The sequence below is a fragment of the Salvelinus sp. IW2-2015 genome, linkage group LG3 (assembly GCF_002910315.2).
Source record: "Salvelinus sp. IW2-2015 linkage group LG3, ASM291031v2, whole genome shotgun sequence".
Lineage (NCBI taxonomy): Eukaryota > Metazoa > Chordata > Actinopteri > Salmoniformes > Salmonidae > Salvelinus > Salvelinus sp. IW2-2015.
The window spans coordinates 25309040-25334954 of NC_036840.1; the positions used below are offsets into that span (position 1 = coordinate 25309040).

The 25915-nt window shown below is 41.4% G+C and overlaps 3 protein-coding genes across 4 annotated transcripts; 2 read left to right on the plus strand and 1 right to left on the minus strand.

The window, feature by feature from the left end:
- The first annotated feature begins 8520 nt into the window (after positions 1 to 8520).
- On the plus strand, positions 8521 to 10980 carry ponzr6 (plac8 onzin related protein 6). Its single transcript, XM_024012568.2, has 4 exons — positions 8521 to 8674; positions 9728 to 9856; positions 9948 to 10105; positions 10402 to 10980. Exons 2-4 carry the CDS (start codon positions 9730 to 9732, stop codon positions 10615 to 10617), a joined length of 501 nt encoding a protein of 166 aa, XP_023868336.1. The 5' UTR covers positions 8521 to 8674; positions 9728 to 9729; the 3' UTR covers positions 10618 to 10980.
- Positions 10981 to 11418: 438 nt separating this feature from the next.
- On the plus strand, positions 11419 to 16709 carry LOC111953508 (RNA-binding protein 4.1). 2 transcript variants are annotated; one of them, XR_011474317.1, is made up of 6 exons: positions 11419 to 11528; positions 12029 to 12456; positions 12567 to 13222; positions 14751 to 14847; positions 15612 to 16017; positions 16563 to 16709. XR_011474317.1 is itself a non-coding variant. In XM_023972842.2 (4 exons), the coding sequence occupies exons 1-3, from the start codon at positions 11434 to 11436 to the stop codon at positions 13196 to 13198; spliced, it is 1155 nt and encodes a 384-aa protein (XP_023828610.1). In that variant the 5' UTR covers positions 11419 to 11433; the 3' UTR covers positions 13199 to 13222; positions 13545 to 14089. The 2 variants fall into 2 exon arrangements, 1 of the variants encoding a protein (XP_023828610.1); XM_023972842.2 differs by lacking the exons at positions 14751 to 14847; positions 15612 to 16017; positions 16563 to 16709 and adding an exon at positions 13545 to 14089.
- Positions 16710 to 20632: 3923 nt separating this feature from the next.
- Positions 20633 to 24187, minus strand: LOC111953521 (TRAF-interacting protein with FHA domain-containing protein A). Its single transcript, XM_023972865.2, has 3 exons — positions 23929 to 24187; positions 22957 to 23011; positions 20633 to 21863 (listed from the first exon to the last, which is right to left on the minus strand). The coding sequence occupies exon 3, from the start codon at positions 21802 to 21804 to the stop codon at positions 21208 to 21210; it is 597 nt and encodes a 198-aa protein (XP_023828633.1). The 5' UTR covers positions 21805 to 21863; positions 22957 to 23011; positions 23929 to 24187; the 3' UTR covers positions 20633 to 21207.
- Between the last annotated feature and the right edge of the window lie 1728 nt (positions 24188 to 25915).

The following is a 25915-nucleotide window of genomic DNA, read 5'->3' on the forward strand; positions in this document are numbered from 1 at the left end:
GATAACAGAATTTTCGGCAGTTAAATGCAACAACAAAACATTATTTATAAAAAGCAATCTATTAATATGTTTTTTGAACACTATAATTTGTTTCCTAGCATGATAGCTGTACTTTTAGTGAATGGTTGACACAGTTTATTTGCTATTAGCCAATCAGTGTTTCTCAATGAGTTCAAAGCACGTAAATGCAACTAACTGGGGGCGCAGGTAGCCTAGTGGTTAGAGCGTTGGGCCAGTAACCGAAAGGTTGCTGGATTGAATCCACAAACGGACAAGGTAAAAATCTGTCCTTCTGCCCCTGAACAAGGCCGTTAACCCACTGTTCCCCAGTAGGTTGTCATTGTAAATACAAATTTGTTCTTAACTGATTTTCCTAGTTAAATAAAGGTAAAAAAAACAAAAAACAGTTTTACTACTTCACAACTGGAAATTACCACCTACCCACTTGGTTATGAACATAGCATTATGGCTAGCCAATTTTGTGGACCACTACATGCCACCATTAGTCTATGGGTGGTCTGCAGTTTCTCAGTGAAATGTTATTCAATGAAGTATGCAATAAATCGGTGTGACACTTCTTACTGCTCTAAAGTCTATTTGGAAGAGAAACAACATTTGGACTGATTTTACTTTTCTATGCATTATTAGAATGTCAGGCATAATTCAGTTAGGAAATGCAGGTATTTATATACATTTTGCAACATGTAAAATGACTTCAATTTCTAGTCCTAGTTGAAGAGATAAAAACAAACGCTTGTAACCACAGATTCCCCCCTATTCTACCCTGGTTGGTCGTTATGAAAGGACCAACCTTACAAAAACCCTATCTGCGGGACCATGGATGTCCATGACAAGAATACGAGTTTCTTAATAAGCACAATGTTATGGTTTCAGCACAATGGTCTGTCTGTGATAAAGTGCTGCTTTGCTTTCTTGACATCATAATAGGCCAAACAAGTCCTACAGGCCCTAGTTTTATCATACCTGGACTAGTGCCCAGTTATATGGTCAAGTGCTGCAAAGAGGGACATAGGCAAATTACAGTTGGCCCAGAACAAAGCAGCAACATCTGGCCCTTATATGTCCTCGGAGTGCTAATATCAATAACATGCATATCAATCTCTCCTGGCTCAAAGTAGAGGAAAGATTGACTGCATCACCACTGGTCTTTGTGAGAGGTATTGACGTGTTAAAAGTACATAACTGTCTGTTCAATCGGCTAACACACCTCAGACACTCATACATACCACACAAGACTTTGAAGAGACACACACTCTAAAACGCACTCTACACACGCGCACTATTCTTAGTAATGAAATGTAGTATTGTAATATTGTAATGTAACAATGGAGCAATGTCAATTTGTATAATGCAAAATGTTTTGTATGATCTAATGTTGTATCTCTGTTTGGACCCCAGGAAGAGTACCTGATGCCTTGGCAACAGCTAATGGAGATACTAAAAAAATACTAAATACTAATTATGGACCAGGGCCTATATTCAAAAAGCATCTCAGTGTAGTAGTGCTGATTTAGGATCAGGTCCCCCTCCGTCCATATTATATTATTCATTATAATCTCAAAGATCAGCACTCCTAGTCTGAGTTACTTAACATGACATTAAGGGATATGAAGTACCAGGGGGAAGGCTCGTCTGGCCTGAGGGGTAAGCTGTGGTAACCAGACATGAGGGGTCAGAGGTCAAAAAGAGTGACAGCTATAACAACATTGTCACATGTGTCTGACAGACCTATGATTAAATACATCCTTTGGTTGAAAAAGAGCAAGTATGGAGATGTCGTTGCGTTTTCTTTGCTCCATGCAGGAGGAAGACAGGTCCCAATGGGCACACCACGTCATTTCACCATGTAAATGTGGGTAATATTTGGTTGAGGCGAGAGATTTCAACCTTTATTCACCCACTCAAAAAGACAGTCTGAAGTTTTTTGAATTCCCTATGTGTTATTACTATGAAAAAACAATGTGTGATTTTTGGTTAAGTTGCCATCTAAATGTGTTATCGCTGTGCTTTCAACCATTTAAAAGCTTAAAAGCACAACAAAGTTCAAATGGAAATACCATGTCAGATATTTTATATTTATACAACAACTTAATGTATTATCACTGTGCTTCATCTAATAGCACAACTAAATGACCTGGATTATAGTTGAGATCACATTAAAAGTACATAGCGCAAGTGATCAGTGCTGTTCAAGATTCTGATAGATTATTATAGCAATTGTGAACATCTCCACAGACCTGCGACCTTTGCCTGCTATCTTGAACATGCACGCTTTCTATAATTACATAAGAAGACATTTATAGTTACAGTAAACAAACCTCAAAATATGGCCATGGATGTGTTACTAATTTTAAGGTTGAATAAATACAGTTACATTCGTTTGTAAGGTAGCCTTAACTTTAGGCTATTTACTGTTTTACAAAAGTATTAATGAATTGTGCTTGGTTGACAACGCAGACAAACATCAACATTTGAAGGATATCTAATACTTGAATAGTTTCATCTGAGCCACTGGTTTAATTCTATTCTTGAACTTTTATTTTTGGTTTAGATGGAGAAGTGAAGCCAACATATAATTTGTTAACTTGTCAACAAGTTAGTAGGCTATTTACTGTAAAAGTGTAATTTAATTGTGTTTGGTTTTCCACGTTTGAAGGAGATGTATATTTTGTGCCACTGATTTAGTCTGGCTTTAATTTCCAGTTTGTCTACAATTTAATAATTGATATTTTGGATTCATGTCTCCATCTCAACCAAGAATCAAAGTTAAAGAACACGACTAAATACAACTAAACTTTTTTTAAAGTGCATTTAAAGTTTGATTTGATTTAATTTATTTTTAATTTAGATTTTTGGTTCAGATGGAGACATGTATCCAACATATAAATTATTAATTTGTAGACACACTAAAGCCAGACTAAGTCAGTGGCACAGATGGAACTATCCAAGCAGAAGATCTCCTTTAAATGTTGACATTTGGTTGCATTGACAACCAAACACAATTCAAAATCCAGTTTGTCTCTAAATTAATCATTGATATGTTGGATTCATGTCTCCATTTCATCCAAAAATAAACATTTTATTAAAGGTTTGTCTACGTTGAAAATGTGTTACAATGATCAAATCAAATCAAATCGTATTTGTCACACATGCCGAATACAACAGGTGTAGGTAGACCTTACAGTGAAATGCTTACTTACAAGCCCTTAACCAACAATGCAGTTTTAAGAAAATTCAACAAAAAAAGAATAACAAATAATTAAAGAGCAGCAGTAAATAACAATAGCGGTTGAAATGTCACCCTCAAAAAAAAGAAATACCCTCAGAATAAAACATCAGTTGATAACTTTTTCAAATCCAATGTATTTTCTACATAGATTCCTCATCACAACATTGATTCAACCATTTTGTGTCCAGTGGGGTACTGCATGTCCAGTTCAGCCATTTCAGACATCAGCTCAGTCAACTAAAGAGGTCTGCTCTCAGATTTCCTCAATGCTTCTCTATGGTTGGTTGAGCAAGCTCAACAAGTATCCATTGCATCCAATGATAGATTTGGGCCCATTTTACTCTTACAGTATGTAAGAGTATATTCCCATAGTATGATCGATAATTTAGTCATTCACACATAGGCTTATAGAGAGCTTTTCTTAAACCCAAACACTTTATATAGCATTGGGCAAACTCCCCCTTCCCCCACCAATAGTTTCCATCCACAACCACATAATAAGGCATAATACCATATTGCTGATATTTGCTCAATCTCAGGGCGTAGGCTTGCGGCCATGGCTTTCAGAGTCAGTAAATATTAGCAAATACATTAGTAAAGGGTGACATACACAGACAATAGTAAATGTGCTGCCCTTAACAGTAACGTAGTATGTAACAAGGCACTTTTGATCCCTCGCAATCACCTCTTAACACCTGACAGCCCCCAAGTCAAGACCAGCACTGACCTCTCAATAGGTGGGTCATTTTTCCTTGTTAACTCTCTGATGTTGTTACGTGGACTGTTATTGCCACATACATACGACAGCAAAGACATTACTGTGTTACACAGAATGGACACCTATCCGTGTGCTAGAAATCAAGATTGATTAACGATTCAGTGTTTGGTTTATGCCAAGGTGCCATTTCAGTTCATATAAATCTAGCACTTTGTGGCATCTGCTGATATAAAAAGGGCCTTATAAATACATTTGATTTAATTTGATTGATGTACAATAGTGTTTTGGCTGTTACAAGTTAATGTACTGTGTACAACAATGTGATGACTATGGTATGGAAACCATGTGTTTGATGGACAGCATTTGATACCATTCCACTAATTCCGCTCCAGCCTTTACCACAAGCCGTCCTCCCCAATTAAGGTGCCACCAACCTCCTGTGATCACAACATCAAATCTAATAGCCTGCATAAAACTCAAAAAGTGGTATTTTCCTTCTAGACATTTTGTGGTCTTAGCAGACATTGGAGCAGTGGTCTCTTTGCCTGCTGCGAAGACATGGGCATCTGTAAGAGCACAAACCTGTCTGTTTGCCTGTCTGTCTGTCTGTCTGTCTGTCTGTCTGTCTGTCTGTCTGTCTGTCTACCATCTGTCTCTCTGAGGGACAGTCCTACCTCAATTCCATATTGAAATTAACTCAAATTATGATCATGTAAGAAGCCTTCATCAGCGCTCTTTAATCTGTTGAACTATAACCTCATAAACACCCAATCCCTCCCACAGGATGCTGTGGCTCCTGTTGTCTGTGGTGTCTCACGGCTAGTGAGCTTGGCCAGTGTGCGTGTCTCCCCCTGCTGGACGTGTTCTACTGTGCCCCTGTCCCATTTGTTGCTCTGTCTATGAGTAGCTCTATGAGGGAGAGTTACCACATCCAGGTAAATACAACAGGTGTCATGACAACTACAGCTAGTAGTTTTTCCTGACCAAGTAACCATACCGGGAAAACCTCTAGTTAGCGCTAGTTCTAGTTTTAAATTCTCTCTCTGTATGACCGGCAGACAATTTCTTAAATTGGCCTACCCCGGCCAAACCCTAACCCGGACGACGCTGGGCCAATTGTGCGCTGCCCTATTGGGTGGGTAGTGGGCTGAATGTCATCACAACTGTCCATTACAGACAGGTCCCTGACCTGTTCCTGAATTTCTCTCTCTCTTCCCTATAGGGGTCAATGTGTGATAACTGCCTAGTGGTCACATTCTGCAGGCTTTGTGCCTCGTGTCAGATGTCTCGGGAGCTGAAGACACGTCGGATTTTCACAAAGTCAAATTAATTTGTGTTATATGGTTCATGGTGCTTGTATTTAAACCAAAGTAGATTGTTTTGTACATCAGTTGGGGTCTCTATAAGTTACAATATCAGGTCCTAAACCTAGCATGAAAGTGCATCCTTGTAGCGGTGTTGGCTAATAGAGTCAAAATGTTTGCCTTGGGTTAAATTGAGCCAATGGCCGCCATTCCCAAAACAAATTATGATTACATTTTGTCCGTTTTATGCATAATATGCATAGTGTTTTTGCAGTGTCGTGCGTATAAACTCAAGATAGTGCATTTTTATTATTTCAGAGCAGACATCGTCATGCATCTTCCGTGTATACAAACACAAAACAAGAAGGGGTCTAGCCCCTCTTGAGGTTCTTGAGAGAGCAACCAAGGTAGTGAGAGAAGGGAAGAAGTCCATTCTAGCAGCAGCAAGGGATAAAAAATAGACAATGACACTGAAGAGGTACATTGACAACAACCAAAAAATGTACCGGTGCGAAAGATAGGCTATGATAGAGTAGCAGAGGCACTCAAGGTCTTATCTGATGACATTGGGTCTGAGCTCGCAAAATATATCAAGAATCTCACAGACCAGTTTCATGGTACTTTTTTCAATCTTTAAAGTGTGTCTGTGCATACGGATGACTCAGCAATATACACGTCAGCTACTACAGCAACTGAAATGACTGCAACACTCAACAAAGAGCTGCAGTTAGTTTCAGAATGGGTGGCAAGGAATAAGTGAGTCCTAAATATTTCAAAACTAAAAGCATTGTATTTGGGACAAATCATTCACTAAACCCTAAACTTCAACTAAACCTTGTAATGAATAATGTGGAAATTGAGCAAGTTGAGGTGACTAAACTGCTTGGAGTAACCCTGGATTGTAAACGGTCATGGTCAAGACCTATTGATACAACAGTAGCTAAGATGGGGATCTCTCCTGGCTCGAAGTATAGGAGAGATTGACTTCATCACTACTTGTATTTGTGACATGTTGAATGCACCGAGCTGTCTGTTTGAACTACTGGCACACAGCTCGGACACTCATACCTACCCCACAAGACATGCAACAAGTGTCACGCTGTATAATGATAGGAGACAAGCGCAGGAATACGTAATAGGGGTTTTTATTTTCTCCACCCAAACAAAATAGTGAGGTGTAAACCTCTAAATAATACACAGGACGAGACCCATAAAACAAGTGCACAATAACACGTAGCATGGAAGCCGATACAACAGCACAGGTGCTCACAAGACCAACGGACATGGTAACAATAACCGACAAGGACAATGGGGAACAGAGGGCACATATATCCACATACTAATCAGGGGGAATGGGAACCAGGTGTGCAAATTGAGACAAGACAGTTCGGGGTTGGTGGTAATGAATCCAGTAGAAGGCCGGTGACGTAGACCTCCGGAGCTGGTGAATAGAATGAGCAGCAGTACCAGGGGGATCCGTGACAACAAGAGGTTTCTTCACAGTCCCCAAGTCCAGAACAGACTATGGGAGGCGCACAGTACTACATAGAGCTATGACTACATGGAACTCTATTCCACATCAAGTAACTCAAGCAAGCAGTAAAATTTGATTAAAAAGCAGATAAAAATACACCTTATGAAACAGCGGGGAATGTGAAGAGACCTCTGGTGGCATGTCTTGTGGGATATGCATGGGTGTCCGAACTGTGTGCCGGTAGTTCAAACAGACAGCTCGGTGCACTAAATGTGTTGTGAAATCAGTTGTGAATGTATTGTAATGTTTTCACAATTTTATAAATGCCTTAATTTTGCTGGACCCCAGGAAGAGTAGCTGCTGCCTTGGCAGGAACTAATGGGGATCCATAATAAATACAAAAATACAAAATACCAATGGGCTTAGTAGCCTCAAATGTTGAGAATTTGCCTATGAATTGGCATATCAAACAACATCCCTGTCCCAAACAACTGGTCAAGAAATGGAAGGGTAAGTGATATTGAACAGGGGGGTCTACACTGAGTATATTTGGAACACACATTAATTTGGAACACGTTCCTAATATTTTGTCCTCGGAACAGCCTCAATTTGTATGGGTATGGACTGACTCTACGAGGTGTCGAAAGCATTCCACAGGGATGCTGGCCCATGTTGACTCCAATGCTTCCCACAGTTTTGTCAAATTGGCCAGATGTTCTTTTGGTGGTGGACCATTCTTGATACACATGGGAAAATGTTGGGCGTGAAAATTCCAGCAACGTTGCAGTTCTTGACACAAACCAATGCGCCTGGCACATACTATCATACCCCGTTCAAAGGCACTTAAATCTTTTGTCTTGCCCATTCACCCTCTGAATGGCCCACATACACAATGCTTGTCTCAATTGTCTCAAGGCTTAAAAATCCTTCTTTAACCTGTCTCCTCCTCTTCATCTACACTGATTGAAATGGATTTAACAAGTGACATTGATAAGGGATCATAGCTTTCACCTTGATTCATCTGGTCAGTCTATGTCATCGAAAGAGCAGGTGTCCTTAATGTTTTGTGCCAAGAGATCACTTGGAAACACCTCATGTTTCAGCATGATAATGCATGGCCCCATGTTGCAAGAATCTATACACAATTCCTGGAAGCTGAAAACGTCCCAGTTCTTCCATGACCTACAAACTCAAGAGGCATGTCACCCATTGAGCGTGTCTAGGATGCTTCGGATTGATGTGTACGACAGCGTGTTCCAGTTCTCGCCAATATCCAGCAACTTTGCACAGCCATTGAAGAGGATTGGGAAAAGATTCTACAGACCCCAATCAACTGCCTGATCAACTCTAAGTGAAGGAGATGTGTTGCGCTGCATGAGGCAAATGATGGTCACACCAGATACTGACTGGTTTTCGGATCCACGCTCCTACCTTTTTTTTAAAGGTACAGATGCATATCTGTTTTCCCAGTCATTCATGTGCAATCCTTAGATTATGACCATTTTTTTTTATTTTAATTGATTGATTTCCATATATGAACTATAACTCAGTAAAATCTTTGAAATTGTTGCATGTTGCGTTTAKATTTTTGTTCAATGTAGATATCTTTGTTTGAAAGAATACTGTATTTCCCTTGATGTAGCGATTCTAAATGTAAAGTATGAACTCTTACCCCACTCTCCCCTATGACAATGCACGAGTGATAGTGACACACACACACACAGGWTCCACCCACCACACCGATACATTTGGTTGCCAGAGAGAACCTCAGGTATACACTAACTTGTGCTCACCTGAGATATCATTAGCTGTGTGTCGACCCATCCGTCCATGTGAATTGAATTCTGTGTATCCAGCCTTGTTTTCTGCATCTCCACCCCTCCGAGACACACCGTAGACCTGACCATCACCATCACCTCCAGAAGCAGGTAGGCTGAGATGTATTTTGTGGTTCTTCGATGATAAGTAAAATTGTATTTTTATGTCATAACTGAAAACAGACAATATTAATGTTGATGTGCAATGTGAGGTATCTTTCAAATAATTTGGAAAGAAAAATTGTTTACAAAAATATAGTGGGTTAAAATATCATTAGCAATATCATTACCATTAATGTGGTTATATGATAATCAGGATAGTATATCTGGTAATTTGTATGTGAAATAAATGATGGATGGTGTTTTTGAAATAATAACTTTATATTCAGCTGTAGAGGTGTTGATAAGTGATTAATAAGAGACTGAACACTGTCATTGCATATAGTAATACGTCAAAGTAAATGCTAAAGTTATCATAGCAGAAAATCTGTGACATTTACAATAGATCAGAACATTAACCGCACACAAAATTGACCCATTCTGTGAGTACCTAAACCAGTTTATAACCACACCACAATTGAACCACAACTTAAATTGTTTTGAGTGCTCTGAGAGACCAGTTCCGTAGTCTCTAAAATCCCAGACCTAGAGCAACACATAGGCAACAGCACTAGTGAATGCTGGAACATTGTTAAAGTGGGAGGCAACCCATCTGACTAGCAAGACTACCAGTTCCCTAGAGATGAATTGAAGGGGAGGAGACGTGCCTCTGTTCTTCTGTTTACTGTGAAAAGACCAGACCCGCCCCTTTGAGCCGAGTTAACACATACTTCCTGACAACCAGCCTGCTACTAGAGTTTTAGCTCGTCATACCAACCAATAAACACTATTGTATTAGCTACTGACCTGCTTCCTTTGGCAATAGTGAAAGGAGATGTATTCTTTGTGACCTCAGAAGTTTAAATTCCAGGAGTATCTTAGCTGAATAGCAGAATAACCTGATAACAAAAATACAATTTAATAATTGTGTATTGAATCAGCAAAACTCATGTGGATATATATTCATGCATATTATTTTCAGTTCCTCATATAACTCAACTCCATATTACCTGGGCAGATCTCTGGCAGTGCTTTTGATTTGCATTGTCCTCTGTATATCCATAGTGATGGCAGTCCAGCCCCAGCCGATGCCTGTAGTGAACATACAGCCAGGCATGTTTCGGGCCCCTGCTGACATAAAGACTGGGGTGTGGAGCAGCAGCATCTGTGACTGTTGTGACGACATGAAGATCTGTGAGTGTTTTTAATGAGTCTGTGTGTGTGTGTGTGTGTCCGTGTGTGTGCATGCGTGTGTGAGTAACTTTGTCTGTCTGTCTCCTGTCAGGTTGCTTTGGGTTCTGGTGCCCATGCTGCCTGAGATGTCAGATGAGTACAGACTTTGGGGAGTGTTTCTGTCTCCCACTGCTGGACATTTTCCTCCACTGTATCCCAGCTACTTCTCTGGCCCTCCGGAGCACCATGAGGGAGAGATACCGCATCCAGGTAGAGTGAAACACCCCTGACATTACTCTTTGCTGATATCGTAACATCTCCTATTATACAATTAACTAGTGCCTCATACACACAGAGCTGTCAGGTGATGCTAGACAAGATCAATAAATACATAATCAAAATGACTGCAATAATAGGGCCAATGGCGTATATTATATAATTGAATAGGGTCAGTGGAAGAGATGTGATCATGGGAATGAAAGCCATTGTATTCACATGATCTGACAACCCATCTGTCTAATTAATATCTGTCTCATATCCTCCCCACCTACCACCACCGCCTGTAGGGGACCATATGCAACGACTGCCTCTTGGTCGCCTTCTGCACCCCCTGTGCCTGGTGCCAGATGGCCCGAGAGCTGAAGTTACGTCAGCGCACTCTCCTCCTCTGCAATGTCCCATCCCCTGTCCAGATCAACATGTATCCCCCTCAAGCCCTTTCTCACCCCTCTATGTATCTACAGCCTATGCCTGTAGGACACTACACCTCTGAGCCACAATAGAATATAGCCAGCATAAGCAAGAGATAAATTAGGGGGTTGTGGATGAGTGCCATTCTAGAATGTGAAACAGGCAGCACAGTCAGCCAACAGTGCATCACATAGATATCTGTTTTAAAAAATTATAGGAAAGCAAACACTTTTAGAGAAATCGTAACATTATCAGGAAATCATAACACTATCAGAATGACATTGATTGCAATGAATTAATTAAAATATAAACGTCCTTAGTGTTTTATATAGCTTGTTAGATGCAAAAATTACACGATTAACACAACCATGCAACTACGGTATCTGATTCATGTACCATACCAATTTTGTACTTTAGAGAATATTCATTTAATTAATAAAATATTCGAACTTCAATTGTCTGAAAATGAATTATTTGGGTGTAGGTATACTGACACGTGTGAGCATCTATTTACATTGGTTAGCACTGAGCAGCACATGGGTTGAAAAAAGAAGACCAAAATTGAGTCGATTTACCGGAAGATTMATTTGAAAATCACCTTGTTGTACTTAGGCCAATTCGTTTTGCATGGGTCGGTTCCCAGGTTTAAGTGGAGATTGCACTTAAGGGCCAATGGAATGGTCTAAAATATGCATACTCTACCTACCCGGGGCACCGGGCCTTGCAAAACGAGCTCATCCCTTTTTTCTCCTCCTTAAATTCAAATTTTTTATGCCAGTTTGTCCAATCAAGCTGCGTATTTGACGGCGAATATTTTACTGGCAAGGCCATTCACCAATTAAACTTGTTAGTGGGCGGGACTTGTTGCATTGTTAAAAAAAACGGACGTGAGGTGTTATATCGGCTTCATGCACCTCAAACGTTTGTTTGTGGACCGCCATTATACGCATAGAAGAAGGGTTGGTGTAACGTTAACGTGTGTCGTCGTCCTAGTAGCAGCGAGGTGAGTTTGTGGAGTCTTACTACGGCAATGTATTCTTTATTTCTATATTTTTATGCAAAATGAACTGCCTGAACCTGCTTTACGATAATTGTATTGCAAGAATTTGACATTTTTATTTTGGTCGTTATATTGAGCTAGCTAGTTAACTATCATAGCTAACGTCCTTAGCTAGCTAGCTAACATTAGCTAAGTTGGCTTGCTAACGTTGTTAGCCACCCAGTCGACGCTGTGATGGAGGAAGTCTTGCCTACTTTCGATATTCTATAGCTAACTCCGCTTTCCAACTTTGCTTGCCAGACTTTAGAAATGTGAACTTAGACATTGAACAAAGTTTGTCTAACTAGTATTCAGTAATTGTTCGGCCAGTTTGAATTAAATTGCACTAGTTAGCTAACATAACGTTAACCATTGCACTTCCTGTCCATGCCGCCCACTCACTTGACATCACGACTTTATTTGCAGCCTAACTGGTATATTGACATGCCTCTCCTTTTTCACAGGCTCTGCGTTAACATAAATATGGTGAAGATCTTTATTGGAAACCTCCCTAACGAGGTCGAAAAGGATGAGATTGAGGCCCTGTTTACTGAACATGGCACAGTGACAGAATGTGCAAAGTTCAAAAATTACGCCTTTGTCCACATGGATGACCGCAAGTCTGCAACGAAAGCCATCCGCAGCCTGCACCTCTTCAAGCTTCATGGCAGGCCAATCAATGTGGAGCCGAGCAGGGGGAAGAACCAGGGTCCAGTGAAACTTCATGTGGCCAATGTGGAGAAAGGCAACGGCGATGAGCTCCGCACTCTGTTCGAGGAGTATGGAACAGTGACAGAATGTGCCATCATAAAAAATTTCGCATTCATTCACATGTCCAACTCAGATGAGGCCAAGGATGCCATAAAGGGATTAGACAACACTGACTTCCAAGGTAAGAAAATTACCCTCATTAAGACTTACGATTGAACTGTTGGAAAGTCCTGAAGTTAAATATGGACTTGCATGTCACTGTCTGACYGTTAATCATGGTTTTCCTCTTAGGCAAACGGATTCACGTTCAGATGTCAAAAAGCCGTCCCAGAGGGGAGGAAGAGGATTACGGCCCCCCACCAGATAGGGGTGGATACTGGCCACCACCCCGTGGCTACCCTGGGGACAGGGGTATGCGTGAGCCCCCGCATTACAGAGGTCGCATGTCAGGGGGTTACCCTGGACCCCCTCCACCACCACCTCCCCCTAGACGAGCCCCTTACCTCCCAGAGCGTGCTTATGAGCGTGAGAGGGAAAGCTACGGGGTGGTCGATTACTATGAGAAGTACAGAGCGCGCCCTGCCCCTTACGGTGGCCTTTCAGGCTATGGAGATGAAAGGCGTGTTGGCGCCATACCCCCTCCACCACCACCCCCTTCTGCCATGGTTAGGGAGCGCCTTGGGGCCTCCTCCCTCAACCCGTACGAGCGTCGCCCCCTCCCTCCTCCGTCCTCCTACTATGCCCGTGATCGCAGTCCCATCAGAAGACCCCCTCCCCCCATGCCCCCCGCAGGTAACGGCTACTCCTATGAGCGCTCTCGGCTCTCTCCTCTGTCCAGGCCAGCGATGTACAGCGTACCACGTACCAGAGACCCCTATGCTGAGAGGGTGCCTCTGCCCCCTCCTGCCCGCTACTCGTATTGAACGCACACTGGTGCTTGACTCAAGGTGAGATATCAGAAACAGGATAGTACACTATGCAATTACACTTCATATCTAGCTCACTTAAAACAATGGGGAGTGGAAGGTTTGAATTAGGGGGGACTCCTCGCATTGACTTTCAGTGTCTCGCTTAAAATACCAGACTAGAAAAGCTCCAAATGCATTGTTTCACCATATCCTTAGCTTTTTACAAACTCCAAATCTGCTTCAACTGAACAATGTAAAATCGTAATATGCCTTTTAAAGAATGCTGGAAGTTTTACTGAACCTCAGCGCGTTCCTCCATGAGTAAAATGCGCTTGACTTGTGTGGTTTGCTCTCTTTCCAGGGTTAAATTATCCGACAAGATCGTCGTCTCCTGATGCACGTGGCACTATACCCCCCCCTTCGTCTGTGGCGTTGCGTTCACCTGCGACTTACTGGAAGATACTCTATTGCTTGCGGGCACCCATACAAAAAAATACGCTTTTGTCTACGGTTTCGTCCTCTTTCTTGAACTGTTTTACATTTGTTCTGCTTGATTTTATTGTTCGAGGTTCATAAGATGTTTTGGGGCAAAGGATAAAGGCAGAGGGGGTTACTGTATTTTTGAGGTGTTATTCTATTTTGAAATGACGCAGTACTCCTAAGGGCTCTATGTTGGCCTAAGACCTAACATAAAATTTCTTCCTTCATAAAATCATTTTCATGGATACAAACCCTCTAAACTGTGATATTCATGAAGGGACTATTTGAATGTTAATTAAATAGCAATCCATGTAATTTTGGTAAACATGAATGTTACGAAGATTCTGCAGATGTCTTTTTCAGAGCTGTATCTAGCTTCAGTTTGATTAATAAACCACACACTCATTTGCATAATCAGTCCAACAACGTGTTAGTGTAATATCGCTTTAACTGGTGTGATCTTGGTTTTGGGTGGTACTTACCAGTATTCAAGACGTTTTGCGACGCAACTGTTAGCGTAGTGATTTAACTACCTATGCAAATTTGATTTGTTAGACATTTTGTGTTCAATTATATGCCGATTTACATACCTAGATACCCCAAAGCTGCGTTTTATGTATGGTTTTCTTTTCTTTACAGATGCCATTTTTGATTTCAAAGCTTTTTAATAAACAGATTTGAACTATCGTCACTTTGAACTTCCCCATCTTTCCTCGTTATTATAGGCGCTTCATGACAATGCTCATTGCAGTCAGTGAAAGCCAATATGCAGCAGCACTAACTTAATCTATGGCATTTCGGTCCATTCTGAAAAATACGCTTTTAAATTTATATTCAAAGTAGTGGGGAAATTACCCTCTTACCATCTTTTTCTTTGCGGTGGCAAATGTATAATCTCTTGCGATATCTGAAGATGCTTAATTTTACAATGTCAGTTTCCATCTTTCAACCACTGCATGCTCCATGTTCTTCAGCATCATTCTCTTAAATAAATGTATTGTTTTGGCTTAGTGATCTAACTAATGCCCTCTCCCATGATACATAGGACAATAAGCCCTGGTTTTCTTAGCACTTCTGCTTTTTGTAGGTTGTTAGAACCATGATCTGTGGATAGGTGTTGTGGACACAATGTAGGAGACGGTCGTGCTGTCTTTTGCTGTATCCTACAATATGGACATGTGGAGGTAATGTTCAATTAAGGTCATTTATACAGAACTGTGATTTATTGTACTTTAAAGGTGCTACACAGATTTGATAAAAAAAAAGATGCTTTGTAATTTCAGGATTTCCATAATAYCTGCGGTAATAGTGGAATGATAGTGTTTCACAGTATTACATACCCGCCAGTGTTGTGGTTTGCTGTGCTATTCGCCTATTGGTTTCCCCGCTGAAGCGGCACTTGTCAAAATGGGAAAGCTGTTCTGACTTTGGCTGTTTACCTAGTGGAAATCGCTCTGTCATTAACTGGTTGGTAAAATTCTACACTTGTTCGCTCAATTTCAGTTTKTGAGAAAATAAGCACTGTATAGTGAAGTGAATCATTGTACAATCCAAATTGCTGTGAATGGTCTTTTCAGTGAAACAAAAGTTATTTTTTGAAGCTGGTGAATAGTCTACCAGCTTCAAACAGCTGTAAAAACTATTTTTGTTTTTGAAAAGATATTTTGCAGCGATTTAGATGGTACAAGTCAAACAGCTTTCCCAAATGATAGGCGAATATCACAGCCAACACTAGCGGCGGGTAAGTAATACTTTGAAACACTCATTCCACTATTAGCGGCAGATATATTATGGACATTTTCTGAAATTACAATGCAACAAAAATACAAATCCTATGTTTAGTACCTTTTTAAGTCCCATTTGATGACATACTTTGCCCATGCTTAGTGTCTTTGTCCTTTTCTATCCAACTGATCCCCATCTTATTGCTCCTATCCCCCACATCTAGGCCTCTTGTTCTTTCCTTGCACAAGAGGTTGGTACGGAAGTGGAATTCTGCTAGGGAAGGTATTGTGAAATTAATTTAGCAGAATAGTGTAACCATGTAGGTATCAGTAATGAAATGTTGGAATAAGTGTCATGTTGGACATACTAAATATATTTATTTTTGTAATTGTATGGATGAACAGACTTCCCCAATGCTTAGTATGTCCTTTTTAATGATACTTGCCTTCCATCCTATTTCTCCCATCTCTTCCCCTCTAGGCCATGGTCTTCTTTCCAGAGGTTGGTACAGAAGTGGACTTCAGCTCCTCTTGATATTCTGACACTGCTCTTCAGGGTTATGTATGCTGTGAATGGGTGCCACCGCTACCAGATCGGTCCTCATGCAGGAAGTGCAATGGCCCATCATGGTCAGACATCTCTCTGTGCCATTTTGTATCTTAGGTTTAATGTGGGGAAAAGTGAAGTAAAAAGAAATCTCTTCAGGCCTCCAGAGTGGCGCAGCGGTCTAAGGCATCGCAGTGTTGTGGCGTCACTACAGCCTGGGATCGAACCCCGGGCTGTGTCACAACCGGCCGTGACTGGAAGTCCCATATGACGGCGCACAATTGGCCCAGCGTCGTCCGGGTTAGTGGAGGGTTTGGGGGGCGGCTTTACTTGGCTCATCGTGCTCTAGCAACTCCTTGTGGGGGGCCGGTCGCCTGCAAGCTGACTTCGGTCGTCAGTTGAACGGTGTTTCCTCCGTCACATTGGTGCAGCTGGCTTCCGGGTTAAGTGAGCAGGTGTTGAGAAGTGTGGCTTGGCAGGTCATGTTTTGGAGGACTCTACTTTTGGCTCCCAAGCCCKTTGGGGAGTTGCAGCAATGAGACAAGATCGCAATTGGATATCATGAAATTGGGGAGAAAAAGGGGGTAAAATTACACCTTTTAAAAATAATAATCTTGTCTTTCTTTAGGAGGGACTTGGGGAGGACCAGTTTGAAGAAGGAATACTGTCTGACTGCTGCATAATCATTTCCTGACCAGATGACTCCTTGAGTTGAAGTGACATCAGGAAAATGTCGTCCTCGATGCTCACCATTTCTATGTATTGTCACAAATTATTATTATTTTTTTTTAAAGTCGTTGCCATCAGTGTTGCCATGTTGCCATCAGTGTTGATTTTGCTTACATGCTCAACTGCAAAAATATTACTTCAAAGCACTGATTTTCAAATGTATTTAATTTACCAATCTAACTACCAAAAATGAATAAATTATTTTTATGTATAATTGATTACTTTATTTCTTGCTCGAGTATGGACAAATTATCCTGTCTTCTTGAGGCACCGTTCACAAGATGATCACAGCTGTTTGATGAGATCGCGGAATGGTAAAGGACTTCCAAATAGAACACTGGGGAAGTACAGAGGCATTGAAATGCAACACTCAATGGCAAAGAACTGCATATGATGCCTGAGTAGGTGCTTTCCAGACATAAAAATACTCTAGGCTAGTCCTGGAGGACAATGGATTTTGTTACTGTGAGCTTATTGGTCATGCTCCTGTCTGGGGTGTGGCTTACTGTTTTGCTGAAGCCCCATTGGTTGAGTGTGGCACTGGCAAGACCTGCACTGTGGCTCTACTCAGCCTCAACCCTGCCACTGGTTTGCCCTGGTTCCTCACTACACACTTTGAGACCTGGGTTCATGACTCTGGAGTCTTATCTATTCCTGTCAGTCGGGTGATGTAAGAGAGGGTTGAGTGAGTCGGTGTGTAGTTGCATAAATGCTGGTAAGAAAGATAATAATACATATACCACTTTGTTTTGATTTTGCTACTCCCTGTGACAGAAAGAGTTGTAGTGTCATGTCACACCTTCTGAGAAGTGCTATTTCCTAGTTTCCTCTATCCTTTACCTAGGCTGTGCTATACACACTATGTGAGCACAGGAGAGGGGAAGCCCGGAGAAGCTCTTCCATGTGGGATGGTTCAGAGACGTGTAGAGAGGTTGCAAGTTTTCTCAATTGTCCGGGAGGACTGCCCGACCTCTCGTCGGCATGATGACCATGACGTTCCCACTCTAAAACGGATGCCCCATCTGTCACTCATGAAGCCTGTTGACATCACCGCCCCCTTGGACATTGCTCACGTGTCCCTCTGTCTCTGTGTACAGGTAAGCTGATGGTCCTTTCCACTTCAGGGGCTCTTTAGTAAGGTCATATTAAGGGAGACACCTATTTTTATTTAACCTTTAACTAGGCAAGTTAAGAACAAATTCTTATTTTCAATGACGGCCTAGGAACAGTGGGTTAACTGCCTTGTTCAGGGGCAGAACGACATATTTGTACCTTGTCAGCTTGGGGATTCGAACTTGCAACCTTTCGGTTACTAGCCCAACGCTCTAACCACTAGGCTACCCTGCCACCCCTATAATGGCTTATTCGTGAACATAATGTATAACTGGATATTTCCGAGCCCACTAGCCACTTGTTATAACTCACTCTTTTTATTTCTGTCCACAGCCCTGTATACGGGGAACGAGATGCATAGCCTCTAACCCAGTTGGACCTTCTCCAAAATAACAGAACCCACTCCCTAGATCACTCACATGGGGGAAACGGATACCTCATCCACTGGTCCTCTCCGTCCGACTCTGGGGTTTATCGCTGTTTCCAGGAGGGGCGGCTGACGGGGTTACCTCCTGCGGATGGATGAGCACAAGAGAACTGACAGGACCAAACCCAAGTCCAGATGAGCCATAACTTCCTCAGAGCTAGTGGCCCTTTGCCTGGCTACCCAGRCGCCTTCCTCAGGCCAAACGGCATGCTACTTCTCCACAAATGTCTGGATCTACAGTGCATTCGGAAAGTATTCAGACCCCTTGACTTTTTCCAAATGTTAAGTTACAGCCGTATTCTAAAATGGATTAAATAGTTTTTTCCTCTTATCAATCTACATCTACATACCTCTCTGCAGATCCTTTCAAGCACTGTCAGGTTGGATGKGGAGCGTTGCTACACAGTTACTTTCAGGTCTCTCCCGAGATGTTCGATTGGGTTCAAGTCCGGGCTCTGGCTGGGTCACTCAAGGACATTCAGAGACTTGTCCCGAAGCCACTCCTGCGTTGTCTTGGCTGTGTGCTTAGGTTCATTGTCCTGTTGGAAGGTGAACCTTCGCTCCAGTCTGAGGTCCTGAGCTCTATGGAGCAGGTTTTCATCAAGGATCTCTCTGTACTTTGCTCTGTTCATCTTTGCCTCGATCCTGACTAGTCTCCCAGTCCCTGCCGCTGAAAAATATCCCCACAGGATGATGCTGCCACCACCAAGCTTCACTGTAGGGATGGTGCCAGGTTTCCTCCAGACGTGACTCTTGGCATTCAGGCCAAAGAGTTCAAGCGGACTGTCATGTGCCTTTTACTGAGAAGTGGCTTCTGTCTGGCCACCCTACCATAAAGGCCTCGTTGGTGGAGTCCTGCAGAGATGGTTGTCCTTCTGGAAGGTTCTCCCATCTCCAAAGAGGAACTCTAGAGCTCTGTCAGAGTGACCATCAGGTTCTTCATCACCTCCCTGACCAAGGCCCTTCTCCCCCGATTGCTGTTTGGCCGGACTCTAGTAAGAGTCTTGGTGGGTCCAAACTTCTTCCATTTAAGAATGATGGAGGCCACTGTGTTCTTTGGGACCTTCAATGCTGCAGACATTTTGTGGTACTATTCCCCAGATCTGTGCCTCGACACAATCTTGTCTCGGAGCTCTACGGACAATTCCTTCGAACTCATGGCTTGGTTTTTGCTCTGACATGCACTGTCAACTGTGGGACCCTATACAGACAAGTGTGTGCCTTTCCAAATCATGTCCAATCAATTGAATTTACCACAGGTGGACTCCATTCAAGTTGTAGAAACATCTCAAGGATGATAAATGGAAACAGGATGCACCTGAGCGCAATTTCAAGTCTCATAGCAATGGGTCTGAATACTTATGTAAATAAGGTATCTCTTTATTATTTGTAATAGTGAGCAAAACAAAAATGGCTGTTTTTGCTTTGTCATTATGGGGTATTGTGTGTAGATTGCTGAGAATTGTTATTTATTTAATCAATTTTAGAATAAGGCTGTAACCTAACAAAATGTGGGAAAAGTCAAGGGGTCTGAATACAATCCCGAAGCCACTCTATGTACCTCCCTGACCCTTCACCAAATGCAAACACATTCAGGGCCGTCTGATTGGTCCAGAAAACTTGGTGCCTTGCAAAATAAAAGTTGAATTACTTGTTAAAGGCTTTGGCAAGTATACGACGTGTAACACAATAATCAAATAAAAACATATTTATTATTATAGTCAACATTTACAAAACAGTTACAAAACCATATGATCCTTCCCCATCTTTCATTGAATACTGATACTTGAACTACATGAAAAAGGGCAATATTCAGAAGCTTTAGTTTCACATTTTATATAATAACGTAACAGTCTTAGTAACACTTGCGGAGTGATATGAAAAACTACACTTGAGGTCCCAATGGCTTGGCGCTACATACAGTCAACAGTATGATTAAGTTTACAGAATGTTTAATTTCGGTTACCCAGAAGTAAAATTATTGTGAAAGTTTGTCACTTCCTGTCCACGAGAGATTATACAATGTTTAACATCAATATTGTGGGATAGGGGGCAGTATTTTCACATCCGGATGAAAAGCTAGGATATGCATATAATATATTTGGATAGAAAACACTCTAAAGTTTCTAAAACGGTTAAAATAATGTCTGTGAGTATAACAGAACTGATTTGGCAGGCGAAACCCCGAGGACAAACCATCCAGGGTGGAAAAAAATTGAGGTCATAGTATTTCCCAATGGTTTTCTATTATTTAATAGGAACCTGGTTGCAGTTCATATGGCTTCCACTAGATGTCAACAGTCTTTAGAAATTGGTTGTTGTTTTTCTTTTGAGAAATTAAGAAGTAGGGCTGTAAGGGTCACTCCAAGTGGACTCTATTGTTTGGTGAGCGTGAACTGGAACGCGCTTCACATTGTTTTTATCCGGTATTGGAAACAGTTTATCCCGTCTTTAATTTGATCAATTATTTACGTTTTAGGATACCAGAGGTTGGATTAGGAACGTTGTTTGAAATGTTTGGACCAAGTTTACAGGTAACTTATTAGATACTTTGTAGTCATGTTGGGCGAGTTGGAACCGGAATTTATCGAACAAAAACAACAATTTGTGATGTTTCTGGGACATTTTCGAGTGCCAACAGAAGAAGATCTTCAAAGGTAAGGCATGAATTATATCGCTATTTCTGACTTTTGTGTCTCCACCTGCCTGGTTGAAAATTATTTTCATGTGTTTGTATGCGGGGCGCTGTCCTCAGATAATCACATGGTCTGCTTTCGCCGTAAAGCCTTTTCAAAATCTGATTAACAAGAAGTTAAGCTTTATTTTGATGTATTACACGTATATTTTCATGAATTTTGAATCTTGACATTTCTGTAGTTTGAATTTGACGCTCTGCAATTTCACTGGATGTTGTCAAATCGATCCCGCTAAAGKGATTGGCGCGCGAAGGGATCACTAACAGGTTTTAAAGACAACTGCTACTAGGTAAAGAGAAAATCATTGTCTATGAGAGAAACATACTGCAYGATTGGTACATGATTGTCTCATCCATCTCTATCGGCCCATGGCTCATGAGTGGTGGGATGCCATTGGTTGAATGGTCTGAGCCTGTATCCATGACGGGAACCATACTTGGCATGCCCACCTCTCTGGAAGGGGGCACTGCCAGCACCCCAAACTCCACCTCGAAGCTCCCCTTTGCCTCTCCATTCTCACGACGTATCAGCACCTCATACTCCCCGAACCGGACCAGGGCCTTATTCGGCAGCTCTGCCCTCTCCAGGTACCCCAACTCCGACCCGTTGACCGTCACGTGTCCCTTCTGGCTCAGGTTCTGCACAGAGAACAGCATGTCGGGGCTGTTGGCGGTGAGGTAGGCCTGCAAGGCCAGCTGCTTGCGGGAGACCCGTGGGTCGGCCAGGGCAAAGGTGCAGCCGTGGGCGTCCCGGCCCAGCCTCAGAGGGTCCTCGGCTGGGTGCTTGTGCCTGGCGTCCAGGGGCAGCAGGCGGTAAAGAGCCTTAGAGGCCTGCTGGGGGTGGTAGAGCTGGATCTGGAGGCAGGTCATCAGCTCCTCTGTTTCCATGGTGTGAGACAGCTCCATGACGGGTGTTATGATCGCTTATGCAATTGAAAGGATGCTGACTTTCAGTTTCAATTGGTCTGAAAGAAAAACAGAATTATTAAATTGACAACTTTTTGTTATTYTGGCACTAAATAAGTCTTATTAYTAGAAATAGAATAACAGCTCAGACAGAGGGTACTGAAATGAAAAACATTTCATTCTATTGCACAATTCCATAGGGAGAAATGTCAGGGTATTTCCATAAAGCAGTAGAAAATCTCTTGTTTTGTCAACACTTTTAGTTCTCATTTTAAGGAAGACTTGTCAGAATTGCATCATCATTCCACACACCCAGCCTCAGTCAGCATTTCCTMTAAAACTTTCACTGGATTAAAGTAATTTCACTGTGCTATGAATGTAGCCTATGCCCTTTAAGTAGAAATTGTGCACCAATGTTGAATTTTTAAAGCATGTTATATTAAATGAAGTGCTYTTTACTATAGACCACATGGAAAACACAATACGTCAAAAACAAATGTTTGAATAAAGACTTGCTAAARTGCCAATATTCAGCATTTTGACATGTTCCACTGCATTCTCAACTCTTAGAAAAAAAGGTGCTATATAGAACCTAAAAGGGTTATTTGGCTGTCCCCACAGGAGAACCCTTTGTAGACCCCTTTTTGGWTCCAGGTAGAAMCCATTTGAGTTCCAGGTAGAACCCTTTACACAGAGAGTTCTACATGGAACCCAAAATAGTTATACCTGGAACCAAAAAGGCTTCATCCAGGAACCAAAATKAGTTATTCTATGGTGACAGCCGAAGAACCCTTTTGGAACCCACTTAACCACAACATGTATCCATGTTAGAACCATCATTGGCTAGGTTTCCATCCAATTGGCGACATATTTTAATGCAAATATTATAAAATCTGCATAAAGAAAATATTGTTTGTGAATTTTCCCACTAAAAATACTTATTGCAAATAAAAATCTGTGCTTGATGACAGTGTCACAATGTTGCTTACGTCCCTCTCCGGTTACAATAGCACACACAAAATTTACTTTTTAGCTTTTTTTTTCTCTCCATGTACCGAATAAAAATCTAAAGTTCAATGTGGTTCCATCACATTTTCAACTCTATCGATAGTTTTGTCACAGAAACTGTTATGTTAAATGAAATATGCTTACTCTCGTCTTGGCATGTATGCTCTAGCCAACAGCTCGCAGATACAGTGCAGGTTGCCTGTGCGGGTAAAATACATGATGAGATTATTATGGAMAAGAGCGAGAATATTAGTATTTGTCATACAGCAGTCAAGCATTGATCATCATGTCACCAGAATAAGACCCTCGATATTTATTGGAAATGGAAAGGAGCAACAAGCTCATCACCGTGCACATTCACCACCCTGTGAAATGCATCCTAATTTATTTAATCTGTAGTTCAATAAACTGGATGGTTTCCCGAATTGTAATGGGAGGACCACACAACATATCATCGCGTGACTCCCAAATTTACGTCGATATGATGGTTATTATATCAATATTTGCTCATAAAGGCGTTTCCACTGTAATTTCTCGAATAATAATTGTTACTGTCACAAAAAGTTCCCACATGGGGATTTATGGATGATTTAAAATGAAGTCGTCAACTTTATTTGGCACTTAATAGGCACTCAGAACGCGACATCCATGGTTGTCGAAATATGGGCGATATCAGGTCCGTCGTGGCCATTATTTCTCCCCAAAAATAGTCGTCCGAAATTGGGCAAATTGGTCCGTCCATTTCAGCCGAAGTTCAGTCCACCATATTATAGTCATTTGAACAATATGACAATACAATTCGTTGAAATAAAACGTTTTTTCTATATATATATATATATATATTGAAGTTACACTACTCAAAAGACACCTAATTGGTGGAACAACCCATACTCCGCCAGTTTAGGAAACAGTTTTTCACAAAAGCCAGTCTACTATATTGTCAGAAGTGAAGAACATGTTCGATCTGCAACATTCTTGTACACATGTTTTTCTAAAGCTCTAATAACATGACTAGACTAGTCTAAGATTTTACTGATATTGAAATGTCACGACATTCAATCAAACAACAAAACCATTCTGAATGTTCACTTCCAAACTTGCTAGGCTATATCTTACCTGTAAAATGAGGTAGTTGTAGCAATTGTACACGCAGCGTCTGCAAAGATCAGGCTACATACAGTAAGTATGCGGTCTCTGACTGTTGACTTGCTTACTTGAACGGGTACAACAACTATTGCCTGCCTACTGGCGCACCAACCTTTGTGCGAACTATAATGGGTGTCGGAGGATAGTAACAAAGATATGTTCTACCTATGATAGTAAAACAGAGTTTCTAAACCATACTGTACTGTATTAGTACTGCCGAGAGCAAAACAACAGGAAGGGGATGACCGTTGCGTCAGCAAGCACGCGCTCAACCATTCATAGTTTTTGACTAGATGGGATACAGTTTTTGTCAGATTTGACTTTTTGTAACAGGTTAGGATAATTTGAAGGTTAGGAGAATTTATGCAACATTTTATGAGAATTAACGTAGCAGGTTAGAATAATTAGATTAAGGTTTGGAAAAGGGTTAGTGTTAGCTAAAATGAACAAAAGGTCAACATTTGACGTTAATTTGACAAAAGCTGTATACCTTCTAGCCATGACCATATTACATCGCACCACCGTTAACAGTGAATTGCTGCTTGCCTTGGGAAATTCCAGAATTCCCCAATAGCGCTATCTCTTCAGGGAACGTCTGTTTATGCTTTCAGTTTTGCAGGCTCCATGCAACTTCCTTACGMCTTTCAGTAACCCCATACGGAAAAGTAATATATGGCCTTATATATCAGCAAGGGAAGATTCTGAAAATGACAACTCTCAATGGGAAGAAAATCACAGGTCATGTCCCTGGAGCTTTGGCTAGGCTGAGGATGGTCGTTTCTGGGGTTCCACCATAGATGATATAAAATAAAATGTAGAGGGGGACATAGTGGTTGAAGCCAAAAGGCTGTTCAGTAAGGAAGAGAGGCAGAGAAGTGAAAGCCTGTCAGTGTTATTCATGTTTGAGAAGGTTGAACCAAAGAAAGAACAGATGGGCTTCCTGGCTTTCACTGTTAAAGAGTTTGTCCCACCTCCATTAAGGTGTTTTAAATGCCAAAGAATGGGACATGTAGCGGCTCTGTGAAAATATGTGCCAAGTGTGTAGGGGAACATGATTATGTTGAATGTGGAAACAATGTCAAGGTTAAATGTTGTAAATGTGTAAGTGTGTGTGTGGTGGTGGTGGTGGTGGGGAGGGGGGGGGGGTGACGACGACACAGTATAGCAGTTGGTGGATGCCAGGTACAGAAATAGGCTAGAGAGGTCCAAAGATATAAAATCACTTATGTCTCTTATGCAGAGGCTTCAAGGTAGATTGGTTTAACTATTAGGCAGAATGATGGAGATAATAGGGCTACTCCTGGAATAAGTGGACCTACTGTAAGAAATGTTACTTATGTTGGTCCAGACACGGATAGGATACCTGTTCAGAAATCTTGCGCTCACAAATATGTGTTGTTTCWAAGGACACCTTAATAGTTAATCAGATTGACTTTTTTAGCCTTCATTGGAAAGGTTATCAACCTGCCCGYGTTTGTGGAAAGAAGAACTGCCAAGTTGAAGATTGTGGAAGCAGCTACAGAGGTTTTAGGAGTAACAGATWTTACTGTCGCCATGATTGTTGATCTGTTGACTCCTAATAATACTAATGATGGAATGTCTCAGTATGATTTATAATTAGCGTTATGGTTTTTGTTATCCGTCAGTGTAATGCAAGAAGCCTTATTTCTAACGGTCAGGAGTTTAACAAATATGTAATAGATTTAGAGATCAAACCTGAAGTGATATGTGTTCTAGAAACATGGCTTTTACATCTTGATTTTATTATTCCTGGTTATTGCTCAATCAGATCTGATAGATCAACTGGACAGGGTGGTGGGTGTGTTAAGTTCATAAGAGAAGGTCTTGCATATCGTAATTTAACTGTGCCATCTGAATATGAATGTGCGATGGTGGAAATCTACATTGCAGGTAGTAATATTAAGTGACACAATTTTTACAACCCTTGTCGTCAACT

Coding starts and splice junctions, on each gene's coding strand:
- ponzr6 (XM_024012568.2), top strand. CDS start 9,730: ATGGCAGTCCAGCCCCAGCCGATGCCTGTAGTGAACATACAGCCAGGC. Junction 9,857..9,947: donor TTGTGACGACATGAAGATCT/GTGAGTGTTTTT, acceptor GTCTCCTGTCAG/GTTGCTTTGGGTTCTGGTGC. Junction 10,106..10,401: donor GGGAGAGATACCGCATCCAG/GTAGAGTGAAAC, acceptor CACCGCCTGTAG/GGGACCATATGCAACGACTG.
- LOC111953508 (XM_023972842.2), top strand. CDS start 11,434: ATGCACCTCAAACGTTTGTTTGTGGACCGCCATTATACGCATAGAAGA. Junction 11,529..12,028: donor GTCGTCCTAGTAGCAGCGAG/GTGAGTTTGTGG, acceptor CCTTTTTCACAG/GCTCTGCGTTAACATAAATA. Junction 12,457..12,566: donor AGACAACACTGACTTCCAAG/GTAAGAAAATTA, acceptor TTTTCCTCTTAG/GCAAACGGATTCACGTTCAG.